This window comes from Quercus suber, unplaced genomic scaffold (assembly GCF_002906115.3).
Source record: "Quercus suber isolate HL8 unplaced genomic scaffold, Cork oak 2.0 scaffold_728, whole genome shotgun sequence".
Lineage (NCBI taxonomy): Eukaryota > Viridiplantae > Streptophyta > Magnoliopsida > Fagales > Fagaceae > Quercus > Quercus suber.
The window spans coordinates 85,980-112,567 of record NW_027070168.1 but is presented as its reverse complement, the minus strand read 5'-3'; the positions used below and the strand labels follow the sequence as shown (position 1 = coordinate 112,567).

The window sequence follows — 26,588 nt, the reverse complement described above, 5'->3', positions numbered from 1 at the left end:
AGTCTAATTTTCGATCGATCGAGCCAGCAGAATCACACTATAACTTCTGCAACAACTCGATTCCAACTTTACATAAAATGCATACACTTTGAGCAAGTCTAAACAAGAGTAAAAACCTGTTTTGATCATGGTTTGCCAACAATACAAATTAGAGTTCTAATACATTAGTTCTTAAGTACTTGAACCTAACAAACTCCCCTTTGGCAATCCGTGACAAAACAAAACTAAAATGCTCAAAGTTTAAAAGAAAAGCCCATTACACAAATAATGTCCATTATAACAAATCCAACCTAACTATATCTATTAGTTGCAAGTGTAGACAGCAGCATGACTGAATCAACCTGTATATTTCCTGAAACACTAAACAAAATGCATAAACCGTGTGTTGAAACTACAAATAAAACACAACTTGTTAGGTTCTAAGGTCGTAGGATTTTATTATTTAGAACTCTAATTTGTAATGTTGGCAAACCATGATCAAAACAATGTATTTAGTCTTGTTTAGGCTTGCTCAAAGTTGGTTTTTATTGTAAAGTTGGAATCGAGTGGCTGCAGAAGTACTTGGGACTTTCGGCCTGGCTCGATCGATCGAATAATAGACTCGATCGATCAAAAATCGCACAGGTTGTTTTTCTGCAGAATTTCCAACTTAGCCCTACTTCATAAACATTTAGGGTTTATGTTTTTACCCTAGGTATATAAACAAAACCCTAGCCACGTTTTTGGGTTGCTCCAATTGTATTGTAGCTCATACATTGCTGTTTTGTGTAAATCTCTTGTGAGATCTTTGAGGAGTTTTCCTTTACACAAAGCTTAGGGTTTTCAAGTTGGAGATATTATCTACATCTTTGATGATCAACTTGGTTGCTACCATTGAAGCTTAAAGATAATCAAGCGGGGTACTTGTAGCTGATTGAAGAATCCAAGAAAGAAGGAGTCCGTGGATTCGGAGCTTGCACGTGGTCGTGTCAGTAAGTTCTACTGGTGGGTAGCATTAGGAAGTCAAGCGGGAGCTTGTAGTCCTTCTGTATGAACTTCGTTCTTTCGCATAGTGGATTCAGGTTACCTTGAGATAGCTAGGTCAAATCCTCCCTAGGTTTTTACCGTGTGGTTTCCTGGGTCATCATATCTTGTGTTCTTTTATTTTCCACTGCTTTATATCTTGATATGATTATTTGATTGCTTTAACCTAGAATTGCATAATTTGACTAAGTAACAACTTGGCTAATTAATCTAGGCTAACCAATCTGGTTGTGTTTTAAGGGTCTAAAACCGTTCAAGTGGTATCAGAGCAGGTAGCTCTTTTGTTGGAGATTTCTTCATCTCTGAGCTGATCCTTGACCCCTGTTGTCATGGATTCTTGGAAAATCTCTGTGATTAATTTCAACTTGCCTATTTGCTGTCTTTGCCTTTGTTGTTATTGGTAAATCTTTCCTTAAGTATCTTGGCTCAATGACATGTGATAAGAATTATGTATTATACTGCTTTAACCGCCTTAAAGCACGTGATTCTTGTCTTTGGTATTTGGATAGTGGTTGTTCCAGGCATATGATAGGAAATAAAGGCCTATTCAAAACACTCTTCGAAGGAAAGATTGGGACAGTCACTTTTGGAGATGGAAGCAAATCTGTGATCAGAGGCATTGGTACTGTGGACATTCCAGGATTGCCAGTGTTTGAAGATGTTGATATGTTGATGGATTGAAGGCAAATTTACTCAGCATAAGTCAGATTTGCGACAATGGACTGAATGTTCTTTTCACCAAGTATGAATGTGAGATACTTGATGGAGGAGGTGACTGTATGTGTGTTGGTGTAAGGACAGCTAACAACTGTTATGCATAACACCAAGTGTAAACAACAAGTGCTTTAGTGCAAAGATTGATCAAGTTGATTTGTGGCATCAACGGTGGGGCATGCCAGTCACAAGCAGTTAGAGAAGATTTCCAAGTGTGAGCAGTTATTGGTTTACCTAAATTTGAGAAGATTGATAAGTGCATTTGTGGACCATGTCAGATAGGTAAACAAGTAAAATCCAAGCATCCTTCTGTGACTAGTGTTCAAACTCCAAGACCTTTAGAGTTATTACACATTGATCTCATGGGTCCTGCCAGAGTTCAAAGTTTGGGTGGAAAGAAGTATATTCTAGTTGTTGTGGATGACTTTACTAGATATACTTGGGTTGTGCTTTTGAAGGATAAAGCTGAGGCTCCTGAGAAGATGATACATCTATGCAAGAAATTGCAAGTTGAGAAAGATATTGTGATACCAGAATCAGAATGTGATCACACACTCATGTTATCTGTCCCAATTTGAACCGAAAAAGGTAGATGAAGCACTTCAGGATGCTGATTGGGTAAATTCCATGCATGAAGAACTTATCAATTCGTTCGGAATGATGTGTGGAACTAGTTCCTAGACTGGAAAATGTAAATGTAATTGGAACTAAATGGATCTTTAAGAACAAGTCAGATGAACATGGCACGGTGATCAGAAATAAATCAAGACTTGTTGCACAAGGTACACAAGTGGAGGAGTTGATTTTGATGAGACCTTTGCACCAGTGGCTAGGTTAGAGTCCATCCGGATATTGTTAGCCATAGCAAGTCATCTAACTTCAAGTTATATCAGATGGATGTCAAGAGTCTCTTTTATATATATATATATATATATATAAATGTTTTCTTTTACGTGTAGTATAGTAATAAAATAAGGATTAGATGGATCAGATGAAGAATTTGAATTGTAATTAAATTAAGATATTTATCAACATAGAAATTATAGGGAAGAAAAATTATATTTTTTTTATAATCTAAAAATCTAAAAAAATTTCTACAATATGGTGCAGCCACTTGGCACAACCACGGCTTCTAAGCCCAACTTTTATTATATAGTATACTAGTCGCTAACCCGTACGATGCATGGAAAAGCTATTGACTCTAGAAAAAAAAAAATCCAACAATGACTAAATAGACATTTTGCTAGTTAGTATTTTTTTTTTAAAATGAAAAAATATTTAACTTTTATACTTTTCCATAGTTTAGAAGTGTTGTCTAACATTGAACGTTATTGAATTACAAGTGCATAGTTATCGAAACTTACAAAATAATTTATAGTTCTTAAATTAATAAAGTAAAACTTCCAATAGTTATATATACACAAAACTAATATAAATTGTAAATATATAAACAAAGACCATGATATGAGGAAGAGACATTAAGTTTCAAATTTGAGTAGCAATATGACTTTTTCGTAGTAATAACAATATAGATAATTTAAAACATTGAACAATATCAAAATTATAATACCTAATTCCATTATCTTTTATGTTGAGTCCAAACAAATAATTAATCAACCAAAAATCATAGTTTTTAATAAGAAAACAAAAAAATCACACGAACCTAAATAAAAAGTATTTAAGGTGAAAAATTAAAATCAACCTACTGAGATGCAAATACCAAAAACCCCAAGGCTTAAAACTTCAAAATTTATAAAATACCCAAATTCTACTTCAAAACCAAACCAAATTCAATAAATTTATATATAACATACCAAATAAAAATGTGTTGTTCCCTAGGCTGGAAGACATAGGTTGCATCTTTGATTTTTTGCAAAAAAAAAAAAGAAAAAAAAAAGAGATGCTTTATCTGCCATATACAATATAAAAAAATAATTATTAGAAATTTCAATCCAAAAACTAAACCCAGGATTATCAACGTGAGTTTTTTTTTTTTCAACGTTAGTCTCTTTTTTCTAGTCCTATCATAATTTTTGTTTTTAAATAGATTATCAATGTTTGAATTTGAGTTTAAGTTAGACTTGTTAGGATCTTTGTTAAATTTTGATTAAACAAAAATAATTTTATATAAATAAAATGATAATTTTATTTAAATATTGTGCTAACATGGAAAATTGTAGGAACTCCAGAAGTTTTGGTATATATATATATAAAAATAAATAATCAGGTTTAAAATGAGATTACATAACAAATTAGTTTAGTTTGATGTTACTTAATTAATGAAATAGTTTCGTTTGAGGCTACTTCAAGAAATTGTTTGTGAAAATCAAAGAAATAGCAAAAAAGGCCTTGTGCTCCGTCCCATTCCCACCCCAATTTTTAGATGAAAGAACAAAAATGAGTTTACTCCTGTACTTGTCTGGAGTGTAAAGAAAGTATAAAGAACAAAAATGAGAAAGTTAAACAAATTACCAAGTATAAAACATAGAGAAATTGAGAAAGTAAAGCAAGGACGAAACAAAGCTTTTAAAGAAGTGCCAATTCCAAACCTTAAAGAACGGACGCAATGCTGATTGGATTTTATTTAAATATTAATGATAATGATGAGTTTGAGTTTAAGTTGGGCATATTAGAAAGATTGAGTTTCACTCCTTATTAAATTTGGACTTAACAAAAATAATTTTATTTAAATGAAATGATAATTTAATTTAAATATTATGCTGATGTGGAAAATTGTGGGAGTTTCAGAGGCTTCGGTTTTATATATATATATATAGATGATTTTTCTTCTCTTATAATTTCTAAGTTGATAAATATCTTAATTTAATTACAATTCAAATTCTTTATCCATCTAATCCTTATTTAATTACTATACTACACGTAAAAGAAAACATTTATATATACATACATACATACATACATATATATATATATATATATAAGGTAGCACATGTATTATAAAAAAAGAAGCAACTTGTATTAAATAAAAAAAAAAAAAGCAACAATGTAGTGTAATCTAATCCTTCTCAAATTCTTCATCTAATCCATCTAATCCTTAAAAAAAAATAATAAAATAAAATAAAAGCAACGTAGTGTAATCTAATCACTCTCAAGTTCTTCATCTAATTCATCTAATCTTTATTTACATTCCAAAAAAAAAGATAGCAAGTTATTTGTTCTTACCAATTTACCAAAACTGTTTTTGGATAAATTAAAGTAAAAAAATTGTAAAAAAACGCTTCTTTTTTGGTCAAAAGAAGTGTTTTTCTCTTTCCCCCACAAAACAAAGAGATTATAACAAGAATTAGCTAGATAGAGGTACGACTACACCACCTTTTTTTTTTTTTTTTTTTACAATAAATGTTGAATTCAGTTCTTTTTTCATGCATATACACAAACATGTAGCGTGATTTTTTACTTTTGATTATATAATTGTAATTCATTTAGCTATTTTTTTTAAAAAATAAAATTATAATTTTTATGAGTTTATACTCACGGGACTTAAACTTCAAGTTTCAGTGTCTTCTCTTATGCTTTCAATGACAAAAATTAAATTTTCATGTGAGTCTCTCTACTTCAAAAATTTAAATGTTTAGTAATTTAGATTATTTTAATTATTGAATATTTCAATTTTCATTTTCGATAATTTTTAATTATTAAATTCAAGGTTTATCCATTTAAATACATATGATTAATTGAGCTTTAAAGTTCAACTAGCCTCTAAGCACACATGTAAGTGCGTGCTTAGAGGCTCTTTTATTTTTTGGGTAAAGGTTAATAATTTGAATATATTATAATTTGGAATTATTATATTTTCTAATCATAAAATACTTAGGGGTGTGATGAGTGTTATGTGTTTGTGGATGAAAATAAAATAGATGTTAAGGGATGGAAGAGGAGGATTTCTTTTTTTTTTTTTTTCGAGAATCAGAAAAGGAGGAATCAATTTAATTAATTTGTACTTAAATGCTTTAAAATGAGATGAAACCAGTTTGGCATGAACCTATCAAAGCAACAACCTTGTCTGCCCCATATTTCCAAACCATCTTTCCAAAACTTCAAACACTACTTCTTCACCACTATAGAGAATTAGAGATGAAAGCCACCATCTTTTGGGGTTAAATGGCCTACAGTGGCAAGAAGTCTAGGCCATATATGTCCCATCTGCAAAACAAAGTTAACAATAGGCAACGATGTAAGTTTTTCAACTATACCATACATATTTGAAGGGTTTAAAAGACTGCCATGTTCTGAGTGAAAAGAGTGTACCTGTGAAGGAAAGGGAGTAGAGAATGTTAAAGAAGAATTTAACTAAGGAAGTTGGCATTTTGTTCTTAATTTGTTTTGGATAGGAACTGATTGCTTGCGCTTGTGTTTTGAGAATGTGATCGTAATAGGGGAGAGTGAGAGTGGTGAAGTGGGTTCCTTCTTTTCCACCACCATGAAATGATACAATCGTAGAAAAACAGCAAACTGCACGTTGTTTTAAAAAATTATTTACATTTCTAACTGGGAGCAGGGTTTTTTTTTTTTCATAAAAAGTATAGACTTATTAAAGGTTAAAAAAAAAGTGAATTTTTTTTTTTGGAAAACGTGGGTTTTGGTAGTTGGAGCATTTCAAAAAGAAAAGTGTTACGTCTACAATATTTTCATAATAAATTATAAGTGGTTAGTTGTTATTAGTTCAAATTTGAATTTAGCACTGAGATTACTTTTTTAACCCAACAATAACAACTAGTAACAACTTGTCACTTAGGATTTGTTGTAAAAATGTTGTGGACATATCATTTCTCTTTCAGAAATCTTGAATAAAGAGTGTTCTTATTTTGTAGGTAATATTTTAGTGCAAGTTAGACATGTATTTTTACCTAACTATCCTTTAGTTTTGACTCTACTTATACTTAGGAGTGTTGTGGGTATTTTGGAACCAAAAAAAAAGATCCGGTCCAAACAGGTGAAGCCCCTTAAATAGTAGTATAGATGTATTATTGAAAATTATTTTATATTTATTTTTTTTAGGTATTTCTACCATCTTCCATTCAATTATGTGTGTGTGTCTATATATATATATATATATGTATGTATGTATGTATGTATGTATGTATGTATGTATGTATTTTATGAAACCTTAGTCTTACACAATATGCATTCATTATATAACTTAAAAGTAAAATATTCATTTATTTTTTAAAAAATTATTTACATATGAATTTTGATTAAATTGTGCATCGCATGGGCATAACGCTAGTATACTATTTTTTTTTTTTTCACGTTCATCTATTGACCTAATAGACTTTCATGTATATAAATTTTTTTGGCATTATGAAGGGGAGATTGTACATTCTGTCATCCCAAAAAAAAAATCTTTTTAAAATTTTTTTAAAGTTCAAGGGTAATATTATCATGGAATTACTAAAATATTATATATTAAATTTAAAATAAGTGGATTGACTTTTGCCATATCATCAACATTTAAACAAATAGTAAAGTTACCATAAGAATTCTAAAACCCAGTTATATGTGGAATTCTTTCCTTTAAAAAAAAAAAAGTTGTGGAATTATGACTTTAATAAGTTTGTAAATGCATTAGTTGGTAAGAAGTCTAAAGACTAGTAAAAAACAACATGCAATTATTAGCATATTAGTACAGTATCCTCTTAGATATCCTCTTTCATTACAATAATATGTATTACATTCATTGAGGGGGGAAAAAGAAAACTATGTATTACAACACTATTATCAAGAGTCATGTAATTTAATTGATATTTCTCTATTAACAAAGTGATTGGGTTCTAGGACCGGGAAAAGGGTTCAAGTTGCAAGGTTAGTAGCATATTGTAATTATCTAAAAAAAAAATGCCACAATTATATCCTTTGAAATAAACTAAAAATTATTGCAATGTACTCTTTAAATCTGGTGACATGTGATGCCAAGAATTGGGGAAAACCACCTCTCCATCTGGATGACAAATTTTTAATTATCTGATTGGAGTATTAAAAATTGAATTTCTCATCAAATTTAAATAGCTATATTTTAAATGGATATATAATGGTCCAATAAATATTATAAAATAAATTTGCTAAATATATATTTTCAATTAGTTTTATTTTTCTTTGGGACTTAGAGATACATAGGGTGTGTTTGAATACTGCTTATTTGCTGAAAACTGAAAACTTATTGCTGAAAATACTGTAGTAAAATAATTTTTAAATGTGTGAATAGTGCTATGGAACCTATGTTTATCTAGAAATTTGTGTTTTGTTGAGTTTGATGGTATGTGAACAGTACCCATGTGACCCACCAAAAGATTGCTGAATGCGTGGATTGGGCAAAACGCCCAATCCAAATGCATGCATATTCAACCAGAGTGAACACTAAGTCTTATCTGAAAAATTAGAATCCATATTTGAGCTTTGAGGATTCTATCATTTTAACATCTAAGCTAATATTCTTCTTTAAAAAACAAAAAAAAGACGTTTAAGCTAATAGCATAATACCAATAATTAATTTATAGTTAAAATAACACCTATTTACCTTAACAATAAAAATGCTATTAGGTGAAATGAACATAACAAACGCAATGCAGATAAATTTGTGATTTGCCTTAAGATGTGTTCTTGTAATTCTAGCTTTTTTTTTTTTTTTCACCAAAATAAATAAATAAATAATAATTTAACTTTCAGAACTTGATATACTTTAATTTCAAACATTGGTATTTAATTTCAAACATTGGTATTATTTCAACTATTCATCATGTATAAATAAACTCTTGAATTTTTTTTTTTTTTAAAGTAGTCTCTGTTTATCCTTTAAAGAAACTGTGCGGGCTTATCTCAGATTTGAGAGATTCTTTAGATGTAAAAAGTAAAAACTGTGTGCTGGCAATGTAACTCCTCAGTAACTGGTTTTCTAGTTGACCTCCAAAATTGTCATAGCTTTATTATTTTGTCTTCTCTTCTTTTTGAGGAGTGAGTGTAGATTTTGCTGCATGGAGGTGCCCCAAACAGTCAATATACCAATGCCAAATGCCAAAAAATGGAGCATTCTCAGCAAGAAACCATGATCTTCACCCCGGTTTTTGCTTTGTGAAAAGCATATTTATCACTAAAAATTCCAAAATAGGGCACACTTTTTCATTAAACTTTTCAACACGTTGCCTAAGAATGATTTCCGTTGCTCCCTTCCATATCCCGGTTTTTGCTTTGTGAAAAGCATATTTATCACTAAAAATTCCAAAATAGGGCACACTTTTTCATTAAACTTTTCAACACGTTGCCTAAGAATGATTTCCGTTGCTCCCTTCCATATTTGATACATGCAATTTCGCCCATTTAAGACCATGAGAGACTGAGAGCAAGTGCAGTACCCTTTGACATACAAATCTAGACATTGAAACTGACGTTTGTTTGTGACAAAGAAACGAAGACAGCTTTCACCCTCTTCTCCATCACCCTTTGATTTCCGGCGTGCTCTTGCAGGTCCTCTCTCTCTCTCTCTCTCTCAGCTTTGCTTTCTCTTATTTTATAGTGGGGTATGGTTAATTTCTCTAATCTTAAACACTTTCTTTTGCTAGTTCATGAATAATGAATCGAAAGAAAAGAGAGACATAGATATATCATTTCACCTGACATTCATTTACAAAGAACCCGTCGAAAAGGTCATTTATAGTTTGTTTTCCAAGAGTAGATTTCAGTAGATTTTTTTACTTATTTGATTTGTTCTAAGGATTTTTACAAATCATGCATCTTTTTACTTAAGAAAATGATCTAAGATATATTATTTAAAAAAAAAAAAAAAAATCTTCTCTGCTATCTTTTGTGATAAATGATTACATCTATCGTACATTTTTTTGTTATTATTGATCCTTGGAAAAATCGTTTGCAAGTAGGAGAATTAAAGAGAAGGGAAAAAGAAATGCATAAAAAGTGAACATGCGAGTCAAACTTAAAATTGGCACAAATAATTTGTTGTAAAAGCTATCATCAGCCAACGTCTAAATGAAATTAGCCTTAAATCATCTGTTTGGTCTTCCTTTTTCAAGGCTCATGGCTACAAAACTTTGCAAATCTCAATGGATCAAGAGATATTAAAACTTTCAGAGAAATTGAAACTGTGGGAGATGGAGGGAGAATAGAGAAGATAGCCATAATATACTAAAATTTAGTGCATTCCGGTCACTTTCCATTCCTCTCCCTGCCTTTCCTTTCATCCAAGTATAGGGTAAAAAAAATAAATTTGTATCTCTTTCTTTTCCACGTCATTTTGTCATTGACAAATCCCGCGTATTTTTAAATTAAAAACCATTTATACCACTCCCCTTTCCTCTTTTCCCTATTTTTCTCTCATCTTCTCTTCCTGCCTTTTTCTTCATCCAAATATAGGATAAAGAAAATAAATTTAAATCTCTTTCCTTCCCGCGTCATTTTGTCATTATCAACTCCAGTGTATTTTTAATTTAAAAACCATTTATACCTCTCCCCTCTCATTTTTTCAAAAATAGGGAAAAGATGAGAGGGGAGAGGTATAAATGGTTTTTAATTTGAAAATACGAGGGATTTGATAATGACAAAATGATGTGGGAAAGAAAGAGATTTAAATTTATTTTCTTTTCCTATATTTGGATGAAGGGAAAGGCGGGGAGATAAGAGGAGAGAAAAATAGGAAAGCAAAAATAAATTTAAATCTCTTTCTTTCCCACGTCATTTTGTCATTATCAAATCCCTCGTATTTTCAAATTAAAAACCATTTATACCTCTCCCCTCTCATCTTTTCCCTATTTTTCTCTCATCTTCTCTCCCCGCCTTTCCCTTCATCCAATTATAGGATAAAAAAATAAATTTAAATTTATTTCTTTCCCATGTCATTTTGTCATTGAAAAATCTTGCGTATTTTTAAATTAAAAGCCATTTATACCTCTCCCCTCTCATCTTTTCCTTGTTTTTCTCTCCTCTTCTCTCCCCACATTTCCCTTCATCCAAATATAGGATGAAGAAAATAAATTTAAATCTCTTTCTTTCCCACATCATTTTGTCATTATCAAATCCCATGTATTCTCAAATTAAAAACCATTTATACCTCTCCCCTTTCCTCTTTTCCCTATATGTGTCTCCTCTTCTACCCCCGCCTTTCCCTTCATCCAAATATAGGATAAAGAAAATAAATTCAAATCTCTTTCTTTCCCGCTTCATTTTGTCATTGTCAAATCCCGCATATTTTTAAATTAAAACTATTTATGCTTTTCACGCTTAATAATCATCCAAGTTTCATTTCATATAAGGAAGATAGTGATTTGGAGAGAGAAGGCTACTCTTTAAGTTTATCTCCCTCTTTCTAAGAACAATTTTAAGCCTCAATCCATAACATAGTGTTGGTTCAATGTAAAGTAGGGATGTTATCTTCCCGCGTCATTTTGTCATTATCAACTCCAGTGTATTTTTAATTTAAAAACCATTTATACCTCTCCCCTCTCATTTTTTCAAAAATAGGGAAAAGATGAGAGGGGAGAGGTATAAATGGTTTTTAATTTGAAAATACGAGGGATTTGATAATGACAAAATGATGTGGGAAAGAAAGAGATTTAAATTTATTTTCTTTTCCTATATTTGGATGAAGGGAAAGGCGGGGAGATAAGAGGAGAGAAAAATAGGAAAGCAAAAATAAATTTAAATCTCTTTCTTTCCCACGTCATTTTGTCATTATCAAATCCCTCGTATTTTCAAATTAAAAACCATTTATACCTCTCCCCTCTCATCTTTTCCCTATTTTTCTCTCATCTTCTCTCCCCGCCTTTCCCTTCATCCAATTATAGGATAAAAAAATAAATTTAAATTTATTTCTTTCCCATGTCATTTTGTCATTGAAAAATCTTGCGTATTTTTAAATTAAAAGCCATTTATACCTCTCCCCTCTCATCTTTTCCTTGTTTTTCTCTCCTCTTCTCTCCCCACATTTCCCTTCATCCAAATATAGGATGAAGAAAATAAATTTAAATCTCTTTCTTTCCCACATCATTTTGTCATTATCAAATCCCATGTATTCTCAAATTAAAAACCACTTATACCTCTCCCCTTTCCTCTTTTCCCTATATGTGTCTCCTCTTCTACCCCCGCCTTTCCCTTCATCCAAATATAGGATAAAGAAAATAAATTCAAATCTCTTTCTTTCCCGCTTCATTTTGTCATTGTCAAATCCCGCATATTTTTAAATTAAAACTATTTATGCTTTTCACGCTTAATAATCATCCAAGTTTCATTTCATATAAGGAAGATAGTGATTTGGAGAGAGAAGGCTACTCTTTAAGTTTATCTCCCTCTTTCTAAGAACAATTTTAAGCCTCAATCCATAACATAGTGTTGGTTCAATGTAAAGTAGGGATGTTAATAATGATCTACCATGTCCTACGTTATCCAAAGCAAAATTTTCCTGCCCCAAATAGGTGACAAAGTAGAGATGGGTTTTGCTCGCTCTATCCTGATTATATATAAATATATATACACATATATTTTGTTTGATATATATTAAATTATTTATATATATAATTTAATATGTTATATACATATCCTAGTTAGAATATATATTTTATAAATATTCTATTACCATCTTTAAAAGTCTTTGTTTCTCCTTTAGATATACATAGTTTTAACTCTAAATCTATGCAATATGTAGTATATCTCTCAAAAAATCACAGACAAAGTTAAGCTTAAAACCAATTTGGAGAGATATTCTCTAACTCACTATAAACATGATGATTTATTAGACTATCCATGTGTATTATTTTTAAAAAATCACACGACTCATTAAGAAGTAATGTGATTAAAACCACTCGCGGATGATCTCTTCAATTGCCACATATGGAGAAAGATAGCTCCAACTGGTTTGGAGTCAAACTTTTCCAAAAATTAAATTGAATTTTTGGAGTTGAGGAAACATAATTGAATTTAATACAAGGTAAAAATACAACTAATTGAATCATTAGTAACACTTATTTTAATATAGGAGAAATTTAACACATTCTTTATGAAATCTTTTACAGATGAACTGCAATAATTAGTAAATTAAAAAGCAACTCATATGATTATAAAAGCTCAAGTCCTGTTCGTTGCTGATTTAGTTGCATTTCCTCCTTACATGTATATTCCATGCAACTCAAATAGACAATTATTCAATATTCTAGTAGTAATGTTTCACTCATCTCACACGAATTGGTACTATCATAGATTTAATTATCAAAGGTAGAAAACAAACAACACTTCTCCCTTTTTTAGGAGCAAATAGAATTACTTTTAAGGCTATCATTGCCAAATATTTCTATTAGAGAAAATTATATAAATCATATATAACTGGCTTCAAAAATGAATTTATATATAATTAAATATAATGATTAAAACTTTGGTATAGAAACTTTGTATTTAGTGTTTCAACAAGCTTCTCTATCATATTCCCAATTTCTTCTGGCATAATTAACAATGGGATTTTTTTTTTTTTTTTTTTTTGTGGATTGTGAATCACAAATCAGCTATCATGATTAAGTGATCCATTATAGAAATCATTTAAATTGATTGTATATAGTCAAATACTTATTTTTAGGAATTTAATTATTATCGTGATTATGTAATTGTGGGATTCGTACCATATATCTTAGTATATACACACATTTTTTTTTTAAAATTTTAATTTGGATGGTTAATTTGTATGTGTATATGTATACACACTTTTCTTCACATGGTATCAAAGCCTGTCATTTTCTTTACATGGTATCAAAGCCATCCATTCCTAGGTTTTTTGTTTTTCATTTCCATTCTGTTTGCTTTGAATTAAAATATTTTCTAAAAAATGTTTTCCCCTTTTTAAGTATTCAGTTGTATGTAAAATGTTTATTTTTTGTTTATCTTAAAATCCTTTATAAAAGGTCTTAAACGTTTTAACATAAAAAATTTTACAAAACATTTTCAAAAAACACGTAGTGTCTCCCCTCCTTGACCCCATATGGTGGTTAGGTTGTCAATCCAATGGCTGGATTTGTCATTTTGGCGATTGGTGTAGGTGGTCCAGTCGTGGAGTTGTCATGTTGGCGATAGTTGCCTGCAGTTAGGTGGCAGAAGCCATTGTTCTAACAATTGGTGCTAATAGTGTAATCACTTAAGACGTTATTTAGGAAGCATTCGTTGGTCAGGTTCTCGGAATCGCCATTTCGGCGACCAATGCCAATGGTTTGGTCACCGGAGACCCCATTTTGACAAAAGTCAACCATGGTCCGATCTTTAGAGCCACCATTTTGGCTGTCGATTTCGGCAATCTAATCATTGGACCTCAAGCACTAGCGGCTCTAGTGGCTGAGCCATTAGTTTTGGTGATTTGTTTGAAAAATTTTACATGTCACACCAAATACTTGAAAATATTTTACGTTTGAAAATATTTTATTTCAAAACAAACGGAACCTTCATCTCTTGTCAACTTCTTCCTTCTTTCTCATGGCTTGCTATGACATTAACCAATTTTATACCAACAATTCTACCAATCCTAACATTTTGACGGTCAATGCTAGCCACATTATACCCTAAAAGGACTTCTAATGTAGAACTCAACACACACCCACACAACACACACCTAATCAGGAGTAATTTTTATGTACTCTCAGAGTACAGAGAACGGTGCTCTCTTCTCTCACATTTATGGTGTGGTCCACTCATTAAATTAATGGTGTGATCCACTATGAATGTGAGAGGAGGAAGCATCATTTTTCCGTACTCCGGAAGTATTTAAGAATTTTTCCTTAATCAATATCAACCCAATAAAAAATGCTTGCCACATATACATTATGTCCCAAAAGGACTAGTTTAGTCATAATTGAGTTTCATTGTAGATGTTAATAAAGCCCAAATTAATCAGTGTAGCATAGATGTGAGACTCCGTACAATACATTCTTAATCAAGATCCAGTCAATATGATGCATCAGAGTTCTTGTTTTGCATGGCTTTTTGCAACCGATTTATTTTCTTGACAAATCTTACTATTTTGGCTATATGATATTTATATATCTTTCTAATGGTAATCAAAGGATGACATGGTTTGTTCAGTGCAGTAATAAAAGGACATAAAAAAGTTTCTTGATTTAGCTTACTACTCTTGGTGTGATGATGCATATAAAGTTAAGTTGGTATTTTTCTAGTATCCTAGAAATTATTATTTTTTTTTAAATAATATCTAGGCTTGACTAACCAATTTGTTTTTAAACTACCAGTTTTTTTTTCCCCTTCTGGGGTCAAACCGTAATTTCCTTCTTCATGTAGGTCAAACCCTTTAGGAAAAAAAGAAAAAGAAAAAAAAAATGGAGTAATTTTGAACAAGCGATTGGCCAAGAGGATTTACCACAAAAGGAAAATATGACACAGCGTATCTTGTATATATAATCCGACGGCTAAGACATACTTTTAATAACTAAACAGGAATTTAACAATTCCCTGTTTAAAACACATTGTAGCATATATATAGTATCAACTTTTCACATAAAAGTTCATTAAATATATGAATCGGTGAAATAACGAATCTTATGGATTCATAGGCATTGAGAGGAGAGGGTTTTCTTCCTCATACCATGCCTTTGGAGAATAAGATTGAAGTAGTTTAGTATTCTAACAATTTATACATATATACATATATATGCTTCATAGTTTGGTTTATAGAAACCAGAAAAACTTAAAGTATTGCCTGTGTTAGAGACAAAGGACGAAGACTAAGAGATTTTCTCCGTGTTCTCTGCTACCAGTTTGCCTTGCACCATTATTACAGGTCCTCTTTCTTCCTTGGTTTTACATTTTTTTCTTTCTTGTCTTTTGGCTTGATAAAGATTTTGTCTCTCTTGCTTTTTTAAGGTAAGAAATAATTTTTTTGTCTCTCTTGCTTGCATCATGCATATAATGTGTAGAGATTTATGGATAAATTGTTATTGTACAAATTCATTTTCCCAAAAGGACAATTTAGTTTTTTATTCTATAAAAGTAGATTTTGGTGGATCTTTTACTTAAATGATTGGTATGGATTTTACTTCTATCTTTTTTATGCTAAATCAAGTTATGCTAAGAGCTTTGCAGCTCCTCTGATATTTTTTGGTATTTTTTGTCTTTCTAACAAAAATATTCAAAATTCAAATCTTTCCACCCCAACTATTAATCTATAAAAATATATATATTTATACATCATTCAAAAAAAAAAATTAAAAGGAAGTTGAATAAAGCATAGTCAATGGAGTCATTCTAGGGTGCAATTTTATTTTTCTTTTCTTTTTACGTATCATAACTTGTAGACTATAATTTTATTTTTTGAAGTATGTAGAGTATAATTAGTATGTAATGTATGTGAGTTCAAGGTTTATTTTATTTACTTCTCAAAATTATTTTATTTTATTTTATTTTTAAACTTTTTAAAAATTCAGCATAAAACATAAATGCAAAAATGTAAATAGAAGTAGGCGTGAGTACTATAGACAGTATATACGGATTTGAATTAACAATTCAGGACTGAAAGAACATTTACACATATATGTTACATTATTGTTTTTATTATATTCCAATTTTTTAACATACTTGTGTTAGCCTAGTATAATTTTATATGCTATTTTCGAAAATAACTAAATAAGTTAATTTTTTATTTTTTTTCAAGCAAAATAACAATAAAAATTTATTTATTTTCTCATATTACTATAATTTATTGAATATACATCAATACAATTATACGTGCATAGTACATATGACATTAGAGAAGATCATCCTAGTAATTAAAAAACTGAATAGATAAAAAAAAATTAAAAAAAAAAAAGAAAAAAGGGAGATTATAATAAAAAATAATTTTTTGATATTTAATATAAATAGAATTTAAAATATTCATTTTGATAAAAAAAAAAAAAAAAAATTGATGTGTATAATAACACACTTAAGTGGCTATAAAAATCCTTGATACAAGTAATAAAGAAATAAAAGTTTTAAAGCTTAGTCAAATTGATGCATTTTTATAAAAATATGATCATGTGTATTTGAATGCAAATTTTTGTTGGTACTGCTTATATGGTGAAAATTGGTTAGAAAGGTAAAAAGGCAAACAAGTTCATGTGTTTTGTACTTAATTTAATTGTAGAAAATATATTTTTTTCAGAGTATTTTTGTTTTATATGATAATTTTTTTTTTTTTAATTTGCAAACATGTAACATAAAATATAATACTCGTATTTTGCTCACCATGGAATGGATTATAACATTGTTAATCTTATGCGGGGTATGTGTGGGGTATCTTTATAAGTTATACGCTAACCTAGTCATANATAAAAAATTTGCAAAACACGATGCATAATGAAAGTCTTTAAAGTTTAAACTTTTTTGAAAATATATTAATTTTAAAAGTTGTTATATGTATTAAAGAATAACCATACTTCCATTTATATATATATATATATATATATATGTGATATTGCTTCTATATTAGAAAAGAATAATTATTCCTCAATTTAAGAAATAATTATTAATAAAAAATAATTATTCCTTACAATAAACCAAATAATTGAACTAAGGACCTTTACATTTATTAGTGACATATTCATTATGTTGTGTGTGTGTGTGTGTGTGTATATATATATATTGCTAATAAGAAGTTTAAAGTAGTCAGCAAAAAATAGTGTTACCCTAGCAACAAATTAGGACTTACATCTAAGAGTTAAACATAGAATGAAAACGATTTGGCCTAAACATCGGTTTGGTTAAATCAATGTTGCACCCTTCCAATAGTGCAAGGCTTGGAAGTTTGAGTTAAAACATAGCTTAATTGATTATTAGTAGTGAAAAAAAAAAATATTGTGAACATGGTTTTTTTCTAAATAGTTTAGCATGGAGTCCCTATAAACAACTTCAGTGAACAATGAATGAATGAGTACAATAATGAATTGATAAATCTTACTTGCCTTTTACAGTATTTATTTTGTTGGTCTGAAAGCTTAGTAAATAGAAGATTGATGTTTGCCAGAGCTTATACACCTTTGTAGTATTAAAGGGAAAAAAAAAATCTTGATATCAATAGGCATACTTTAATGGTGTATAAAATTCATTATTGAAAACCCTAATTTTTCTTGTACTTATTTAAACCCTTTTATTACAAAGAGTAAGCTTTCTAAGTTTCTACAAGTCATGGATGAGCCGCTTCAATCATCAAGGAAAATATTCTATTACTTGTATATTAATGTAATGGTTCACGTGTATTCTAGTCCACTCGATAGAAAGCAAGATTTGACTTCCCTGTATAAAAGACATAGTAATAAGGCCGAAACTTCCATACAAAAGTTCGTTAAAGATTTGGTTAAGAAATCAATCTTCTTGAGTTATTATGAGAGAGAGAGAGAGAGAGAGAGAGAGAGAGAGAGAGTTGTTCCTGGTATGATGCCTATGAAAGAAATTCACTATATTAATGAATGCAACTTTTCTTATTTATTTACTTTTCAATATATATATTCACAAATTGATTTTTCTACATATTTTTCAACGCAGTACCCTTTAGTGATCACAACTAGAGGACCTGATCATGATGCGACTCGGCTCAATGATAACTTCACAACCTGTTTCTTTTTTATTTCTTTTGGTAAGTCTTCAACTCTTAGCAGTGTTATAATATGTGATTTTCTTATTCATGTGTTAGGATTTGGTATTTTACATATTAATTAACAGAAACTATTGAAAACAAAAGAAAATACACATTCTTACTACTTCTTGGGTATTGGATTTGTTAGTACTTTGTATAGGATTTTAAAAGATGTTACTTTTTTTTTTCAGTATTTTTCTTTATAAACAATTTTTTTCCCTTCATCCTTGGTCAAAGAATAACATGCATGAGAAAAAAAAAAAATTTCCTTCATCCTTCACACATTCTGTCAAACTCCCAATGTAGGCATTTGCTGTGATGCTCCTTCCTACTGCATTGATCCCATGTTGGTATTCTATGATCAGTCGTGTTGAGCGTCAAGTGAATTTGAACTCCCATGACTTCCACTCCAAGTTGCAATATGAAATTGAGAACACAACAAAGTTCTTACATCCAATAAATTCATCAGCAACAAATTTAGCGAGAGTTTTAAAGTTGTCTCTCAATGGAACTAAACTCTCATTCTCTATGATTGAGACTAAGGTTGGTATCCATATGCTTCTTTCACAAAGATCATAAGTAATTAAATGATTACTTTCAACAAGAAACAACTAAAGATTTCATAATTTTTTTTTTTTTTAATTTACAGGTGGCTCCTCCATTATTTCAAGCATGGTCTACAATTCCATACTTATCTCAAATTTCATATACTGGGTTAGAAGGTTTATTTTTCTCATACTACACTGGTCAGAATCAAACTCTTGCAGTGTACACTAACTCTTCATATAATTCTAGATCAAGTGCTCCAAATGTAAAAAAGAACTTCAATTGTTACATCCAACATGTGAACCATGAGACAGGAGAATTATATGGAAACTCCATTGAATGCCCTCCCTTGAATTTGGTCAGTAAAAGATGGTTTCAAGAAGCCTTGAATAGTACCAATGGATATGCCTCATTGGAAACTGGATGGAATAATTCTCAAGATCTTATACTACTTAGCTCAGCTAGAATTAATGGAGAAGGAGTTATCTCTCTAGGGTTTTCGGCCAAAGTACTAACTGCCCGTTTTACTAGTATAGATCGTCAGGGTGGGAGCTTGTATTTGGCTACCAAAGATGGGAAAGTGCTTATAGAAGAGCTCGAAGACACTCATATGGTTCTTGCTGGTAATATGGTTTCTGTCCAATTGAAGAAACCAAATGGGAAACAAAAAGTTCTTGGGAACGTTTCCTGCATCATCAAAGATGGCTCACCAAGAGCTTCTACTTTGAATATTCAAGGAACAGAATACATGCTTTATTGTTCATTGCTTGATATGGTGGGAGTCCAATCGGTATGTTTTAATTCTTAAATATCTTGCAAATATGCAAAACTGCACTTGTATATATTTATATTTTCTTGTGTTGCATTGAACACTAAACGTTACAAGAAGTTTTGCTTGTTAAGTTATATGATCATGTATATCACATGTGTGCTTTTCTTTTTCTTTTTCTTTTTTTTTTTGTACACATTAGGCAGGCTTTACACTTTTTTTATATAATCAGGTATGCTTTAGATTAGAGAGAATTATGCTATTCCTAGTTATAAACAAGTTAGAAATTAAATGCAAACCTTTTTATTCTCCTTTTCTTTCTAGAAAATCTTGAGAAATAAGTCTTATAAATGCTTTTGTTTGTGCTAGGCATAAAATACTATACTAAATGCTCCACTAATCATTAATTTATTCCACACATTATAGACTTGTGGCTTTTATAGATTGTAGCTAGCCAAGTGGCCATAATATTCAGAAGCTTATTGATGAAAAATCTTTTCGATAAATATTGTGTCATTCCTACGGTATAGAGATTAGTTGGATATATTCAACAGTTATGCATATATTTATGTAGTATAACTGAGTTCTATTTCTTTTCAGGTATATGTATTGGCTTTCCCGCAAAAAGGGTTAGTCAGCCTTGTCCGCAAGAACAAGATAGTGGCATTGGCCCTCCTTATAGTGATCATCACTTCCATGGTTGTTTCCATTTTAAGTTTTGCGTATATTTTCATTAGAGCTGCCAAACGAGAAATGCACTTGTGTGCTGCTCTTATAAAACAAATGGAAGCAACTCAACAAGCAGAGAGGAAGAGTATGAACAAGAGTCTTGCCTTTGCTAGTGCCAGCCATGATGTTCGCGCGTCACTAGCAGGCCTTACAGGTTTGATAGAGATGTGCTATGAAGAGGCTAATCCTGGTTCTGAATTGGAGACAAATTTGAGACAAATGGATACTTGTGCAAAGGACCTACTAGGTAATCTCTTCATACCTTTTTAGGCAAATTGTTTTATATTTATAAAGTACTCTTTTTATCAATGAATATGTATAACTTATGTACTTATTCAGGTTTGCTGAATTCTATTCTTGATACAAGCAAAATCGAGGCTGGCAAGATGCAACTTGAAGAAGAGGAATTTGATTTGGCCCAACTTCTTGAAGATGTAGTTGATTTATATCATCCTGTTGGTATCAAAAAGGGAGTAGATGTGGTATTAGATCCTTATGATGGTTCTGCCATCAAATTTTCACAAGTGAAAGGAGATAGGGGAAAACTCAAGCAAATATTATGCAATTTACTAAGCAATGCGGTTAAATTTACTTGTGAGGGGCATGTAACCGTTCGAACATGGGTTAGGAAACCCAGTTTGCAAAATTCAATAATTGCATCTAATCAGAATGGTTTAATGAAATATTTACAGTGTTTGTTTCACAAGAGCAATGAAGCATATAATGACCTAGAAGCCATGAATGCAGCCCAACAAGATCCAAATGCCATGGAATTTGTCTTTGAGGTTGATGATACAGGTAAAGGAATTCCAAAGGAAAAGCAAATCTCAGTCTTTGAAAACTATGTTCAAGTCAAAGAAACAGCTCTTGGACAAGGAGGCACTGGATTAGGACTTGGCATTGTACAGTCTCTGGTAAGTGACTAACTTTAGCGCACACATCCTTTTTTTTTTTTTTTTTTTTTTTGGCGGTGTTTATCTAGAGTTTCAAGATATGCAACCTAAGTAGGATCATGATCCCTCCATTTCAAAGTCATCTTCATTATACCCATTTCATGGTTCATATTTTATTTTCTAAGTTTAAAAGTGTATAGGCTATTTAAACTTTTTAATAACGTGATAGTTTGTACAAATAGAGAGGATCCATTAAATGAATCAATTTGAAATGGAGATAATCATTTTCCACTTATTGTATCACATATTTTTCTTAACCTTAATTATGCATTTGTTGCTGTTGTAACTTGGATTAGATTCATATAACTGCCACAAATAACTTTATTGATGCACTAGCTTTAAAAATGCCTTGATTAATAGTCTAAAATCATTATAATCCCTTTTATTGATTAATTTTTCTTGTAATTTTGTGCTAGGTACGTTTGATGCATGGAGATATATCAATTGTGGACAAAGAGATGGGTGAAAAGGGAACTTGCTTTAGATTTAATGTGATACTCAGTACATGTGAAAATGTTAGTTGCAATAATGCAAAAGTAGAAGACCTTGAAATGGTTGATGGCTCCCATACTCCTGAGCTAACTCTTAGCACACCTAGTCCTACCTTGTGGTTACATACTCCTAGTTCAAAGCTGACAGTTCACACAACCCCTAGCCCCAAGGTAACGACATCCCATGTTGTTCTCTTGATTCAAAATAACGAACGGCGAAAGACTTCACAAAGATTCATGGAGAACTTAAGGATAGAAGTATCAGTAGCAAAGCAATGGGAACATCTTCCTTCTACTCTTCAAAAGATAAAACATAAGGAGAACCATTCTCATCACAATTCTTCAGGAAAATCAGATTTGAGTTCTCCAAGTGGCTACTTAAGCAGGTCTGCTTCTAATAACTCTAGCGGTGTAGAAAAGGATGTGCCTTTGAGTAGCATGGATGGTTCAAACCACATACTATCAGTCTTCAAAAGGACTACTCATAAATTTGCATCAAGTTTCATATTAATTGTGATTGATGCAAGTGCTGGACCATTCCTAGAATTATGTAGAATTGTTGCTGAATTCAGAAAAGGCCTTCACAATGCTACTTGTAAGGTTGTTTGGTTGGAGACACCAATGATGCGTAACATCAACTTCAAACACATTGCAGAGGACCTGGTTGATCCTAATGATGTCATAATATCTAAGCCATTTCATGGTTCTCGTTTGTATCAAGTGGTAAGACTTCTTCCTGAGTTTGGAGATACATTGCAAGGGAATTCAAGCAAACTAAAAGAAGAAATCAAGTTCCAAGCTAAAAAAGTTCCCAAAGATCCTAGTTCATCAAGGAGTCAGTCTTATATAGAGAATTCTTCGACAAACAAACACTCAACTCAACAAGTAAAATTACAAGACCATGGTAGCAGCATTGAGGAAACTAAGAAGAAAAGCATGTCACCCATTCAAACTCTATCTCATGTTGCGTCCAAACCAAGAAGTCCTCCGAGTAATGGAATTCCACCAAAAGAGCAAGAAATACAAGAAATTGGTAACTCAAATGATGAGAAGCCATTGAGTGGGAAGAAACTCTTGGTTGCTGATGATAATGTATTGTTGCGTAAGTTAACTGTTGCCAGTCTTTTAAAGCTTGGTGCAACTGCCGAAACTTGTGTTAATGGACAGGAAGCTTTAGATCTGGTTTGCAAAGGTCTAAGTGATCAAAGGAAACTTGGAGCTTCGAAGATTCTTCCATACGATTATGTCTTAATGGATTGTGAGGTAAAGACCATGATTTCCCTCTTCTTTACTTTTTTATGGCTTTAAAAAAAATGTATTATAATATATATATATATATATTTGATTTCACGATTAGAACATCTTAAATATATTAGAGGACATCCTTTGGACTGTCTCACATGTTTCTACGTACCATTCAAAAAATATATTTTAATTTAATTTATTATAATTCCTTGCACTATAGTTTAACTTTAATCACACAATCATATTTCATAACCATATTAATTTTTTTTCCAACTAAATCATATATGATTTTGTGTTTGACAGATGCCTGTGATGAATGGGTATGAAGCAACAAAGCAAATAAGGAAAATGGAGAAGTCCTATGGTGTTCATATTCCAATCATTGCATTAACTGCTCATACATCAGGTGGTGAAGCTAATGTGGCAATTGAGGCTGGAATGGATGTTCATCTTGGCAAACCAATGAAAAAAGAACATCTTTTGGAGGCCATTAGATATATCGATACTAAATGAAAATATGCATAAGCGTACCTTATGACTCTTATCTATACAATAATGGTGACTCTTTATAGTAGTTTTGTTGTACATGTAATATATGCATGTTTCTCCAAAAAAAAAAAAAATTGTGCTAAAATATAGTGAAATGTTATAGTATTTTGTTGGAATGTAGAAGTTCAAGACATTGACTGAAAATATGAAGTCATTTATCATTTTGTTGGAATGTAGAAGTTGAAGACATTGACTGAAAATATGAAGTCATTTATGCATTCTATATGGTTTTTAGTTTTTTGTTTATCATGGAAGGATACGACGTACAAGCTCAAGAAACTCAAACAAAGAGGTAAACTTTTTGTTATACTTTTTTACCCCACACCCTTTTAATGCTACTCTGTTAACATCTAAAATAAAATGTTCATTTCAGTTCGGTCCATTTTAGTCTATTTTAGTGCACTTAAAAGAAAAAAAGAAAAGAAAAAAAAGACAAATTTGGATTAAGAATAATTATTCTAAATCAGAATGTGTTAAAAAAAATATACATAACAAAAAATAATATTATTATTTTTAATTTAATGATTTGTGGTATTATTTAAAAAAAAAAGTGAATTACACAATTTTAATGTTTTGATATGATATAATTTAAATTTGATAACCAATTTTTTTTTAACACTTATTCTAAATCAGAATGTATAAATTTTTTTCCCAAACTGTTTTTGATTATAAGAGGTAACATATTATTAACTGTCATAGAGTTAATCTTCTAATAATAATAATATTAATAATTAATTTCTTGCTAACTAATTTCTTGGTACAATTGTTTTGTAGTTAAAAATAATAGTACTAATAATTAAGAAAAACGCCCATTTATAATTTTTGATAATTTTTTCTCCCAAAAAAAAAAAAGAATTTTTGATAATTTTGGGAATTTTTGATCTCAAGACTTCTGGATTATATTTTGGGTAATTTTGTTTTTTTTTTTTTTCATTGGAATTAAGCTCTCAAATTAAGATTTAAGTTGACATTTCTATTGAGAAAGTTTTTAATAAGTGATTAAATCTTTTTTTAAATAAGTTGGGTCATTAATGTCAAGAGATTTCCTTTTAAGGTTTGATTTAAATTTGAATTGGAAATAAAACATGGAAAGTATAAAAGATGTTTGGGAATAATATAATATCAAACTCAGCATCTCACCTTTTAAAAACTCAAGAAATGATTAAAATTAAAATTTTTTTTTTTTTAAAAAAAAAAGGACTGGGCAGGTCGGGTTAACCCGATACGAATCCAAAAAATCCAGAGAGAAAGACCCGAACACGACCCTAATGTGAAATGTCCACCTCCCAGCCCAAAGCTATTCGGTTCGGGTCGGATCAGCTTTACACTTCTTCCATAAATTAAAAAACTTGAACACGGCTAAAGAAGAACTTGTCTAAAAAAATTGACAGAACATAGATAGAGATTAGAGAGAGTGAGAAAGTCATACCACACCGGAGATAGATCGAGGACGAAGGTGGCTGTCGCGTCGCGGCTACAGACCTACGGTATGGCTCACCACTCAAACTTGCTGTTGTGATTTGTGTGTGTTTATATTTATTTGGATTTTGGAGTCCTAGGACTAGGAATCTGACTAACAAGGGATTTGAGGTTATTTTTCTTCTTGTTTATGGGATGGGTTTTTTGAAAATTTTTATATGGTATTTTTTGTCAAAGATCTGAGAGCCGGTAATTATAAGTTTTTTTTTTAGCTAAGAGTATGCTCTTAATTCTAAATGTTCCTTTGCTTGTAATAACCTTTCCATCCCCCTGCAGTATGAGACGCTTCAAAAGCAGATTTTTTCTTTGTTTCTAACATGATGTGATTGGGTTTCTGCCTGTGGGTCAATGTAGTTAGTTGGTTTGTGACTTTGTGCCCCAAGACCAGTAAATAAAATCTATCTATTTTTTATATATATTTATACTGATGCAGCTTTTTTAAGGCTATGATGGAGGCTGAATCTAAGGATGTGATTCCTCCCAAGCATCGGGTTAGAGCCACACTTCGCCTTGGGCATGAAACTTATGTTGTTTGCAAGAATGAGGGAACTCTTTCCGATCAATTGGTTTCAATGAAAGAGGAAAGCATGGGCATATTGAAGGAATTCATCACCAAACATAATGTTCCTAATGATGTTCCTGATGAACTTGTTGAAAGCTCTTCAGAAGAGGATACCGAAAACCCTGAGAAGACTCATGTCAAGTCCAAGAAGACAAAGTTAACATAATCCACTATGGTTTAAACCCCACCCCCCAAAAAAAAATGTATGGGAAACTCCTTTAATGAAATGATTGTGTTCTTTCGCCTTTCACTTCTCTAATGCTTGAGACTCTGCTTCTTACAGATACTTTGGCGAAGGAGATTCCTATGTTAAACGAATCTTCTGGTGCCTGAGGAATTTGAGGTTGTTTTAACCATATTAAGTCCTATCGTCTTTGGTATTATATCTGATGCTCTTCTCCTCCCCCCCAACTGGTCAATTTCTCCTGTTATAGAAGAAATATTATCTGCTTTAAATTCTGTATCTTTTTACCTTTAATTGTTTGGTAGAGAAGGAAATGCATTAATAGAAACTAGAGAATAACAAAAGGATCTGAAGAACGCTTGAATAAAAAACACCTAACAAGTCCATAGTTGGACTTTCACTTCATACAACACAAAATCACTAGATAGATTGGCACCCAACTTGAGTTACCCATTGGCACACTTATTAGCTTCACGAGAATAACTCTCAATTCTTGTTTTCCCTCCCTTCATAAGCCATGATTGCACCAATACACCTCTACAATTCTTTCTTTCTCATTAATTTCTATTGGACTAATTGCATTTGCGATAGTTTTTGGAACCCATATTTTGGGTGCTAATATAGCTAAAGACTTTTGGATCAAATTATATTTGTTCAATACATCAATTGTTTCTCTTCTTGAATCATTGTACGAGGGATTTTTTTTTTTTTTTTTTTGGGTTGTGG

At 31.1% G+C, this 26,588-nt stretch overlaps 2 protein-coding genes across 4 annotated transcripts; both read left to right on the top strand.

Annotated features, from left to right (window-relative positions):
- The first annotated feature begins 2,099 nt into the window (after window positions 1-2,099).
- On the top strand, window positions 2,100-23,601 carry LOC112005434 (histidine kinase CKI1). Its single transcript, XM_065766645.1, has 7 exons — window positions 2,100-2,303; window positions 18,662-18,898; window positions 19,005-19,691; window positions 20,271-20,646; window positions 20,739-21,313; window positions 21,769-23,106; window positions 23,392-23,601. Exons 1-7 carry the CDS (start codon window positions 2,100-2,102, stop codon window positions 23,599-23,601), a joined length of 3,627 nt encoding a protein of 1,208 aa, XP_065622717.1.
- Window positions 23,602-24,983: 1,382 nt separating this feature from the next.
- On the top strand, window positions 24,984-26,061 carry LOC112005600 (uncharacterized). 3 transcript variants are annotated; one of them, XM_065766654.1, is made up of 3 exons: window positions 24,984-25,124; window positions 25,550-25,881; window positions 25,962-26,061. In XM_065766654.1, the coding sequence occupies exon 2, from the start codon at window positions 25,563-25,565 to the stop codon at window positions 25,842-25,844; it is 282 nt and encodes a 93-aa protein (XP_065622726.1). In that variant the 5' UTR covers window positions 24,984-25,124; window positions 25,550-25,562; the 3' UTR covers window positions 25,845-25,881; window positions 25,962-26,061. The 3 variants fall into 3 exon arrangements, with proteins under 3 accessions (XP_065622726.1, XP_065622725.1, XP_065622724.1); XM_065766653.1 differs by having other exon boundaries at window positions 25,560-26,061; XM_065766652.1 differs by having other exon boundaries at window positions 25,550-26,061.
- The last annotated feature ends 527 nt before the right edge of the window (window positions 26,062-26,588 follow it).

What these genes read in the sequence shown, in the direction of transcription:
- LOC112005434 (XM_065766645.1), top strand. Translation starts at nt 2,100, where the DNA reads ATGGGTCCTGCCAGAGTTCAAAGTTTGGGTGGAAAGAAGTATATTCTA. An exon ending in ATCACACACTCATGTTATCT is followed by an intron (nt 2,304 to 18,661) that starts GTCCCAATTTGA and finishes CTCCCAATGTAG; the next exon opens with GCATTTGCTGTGATGCTCCT. An exon ending in TTGTGCAAAGGACCTACTAG is followed by an intron (nt 20,647 to 20,738) that starts GTAATCTCTTCA and finishes GTACTTATTCAG; the next exon opens with GTTTGCTGAATTCTATTCTT.
- LOC112005600 (XM_065766653.1), top strand. Translation starts at nt 25,563, where the DNA reads ATGATGGAGGCTGAATCTAAGGATGTGATTCCTCCCAAGCATCGGGTT.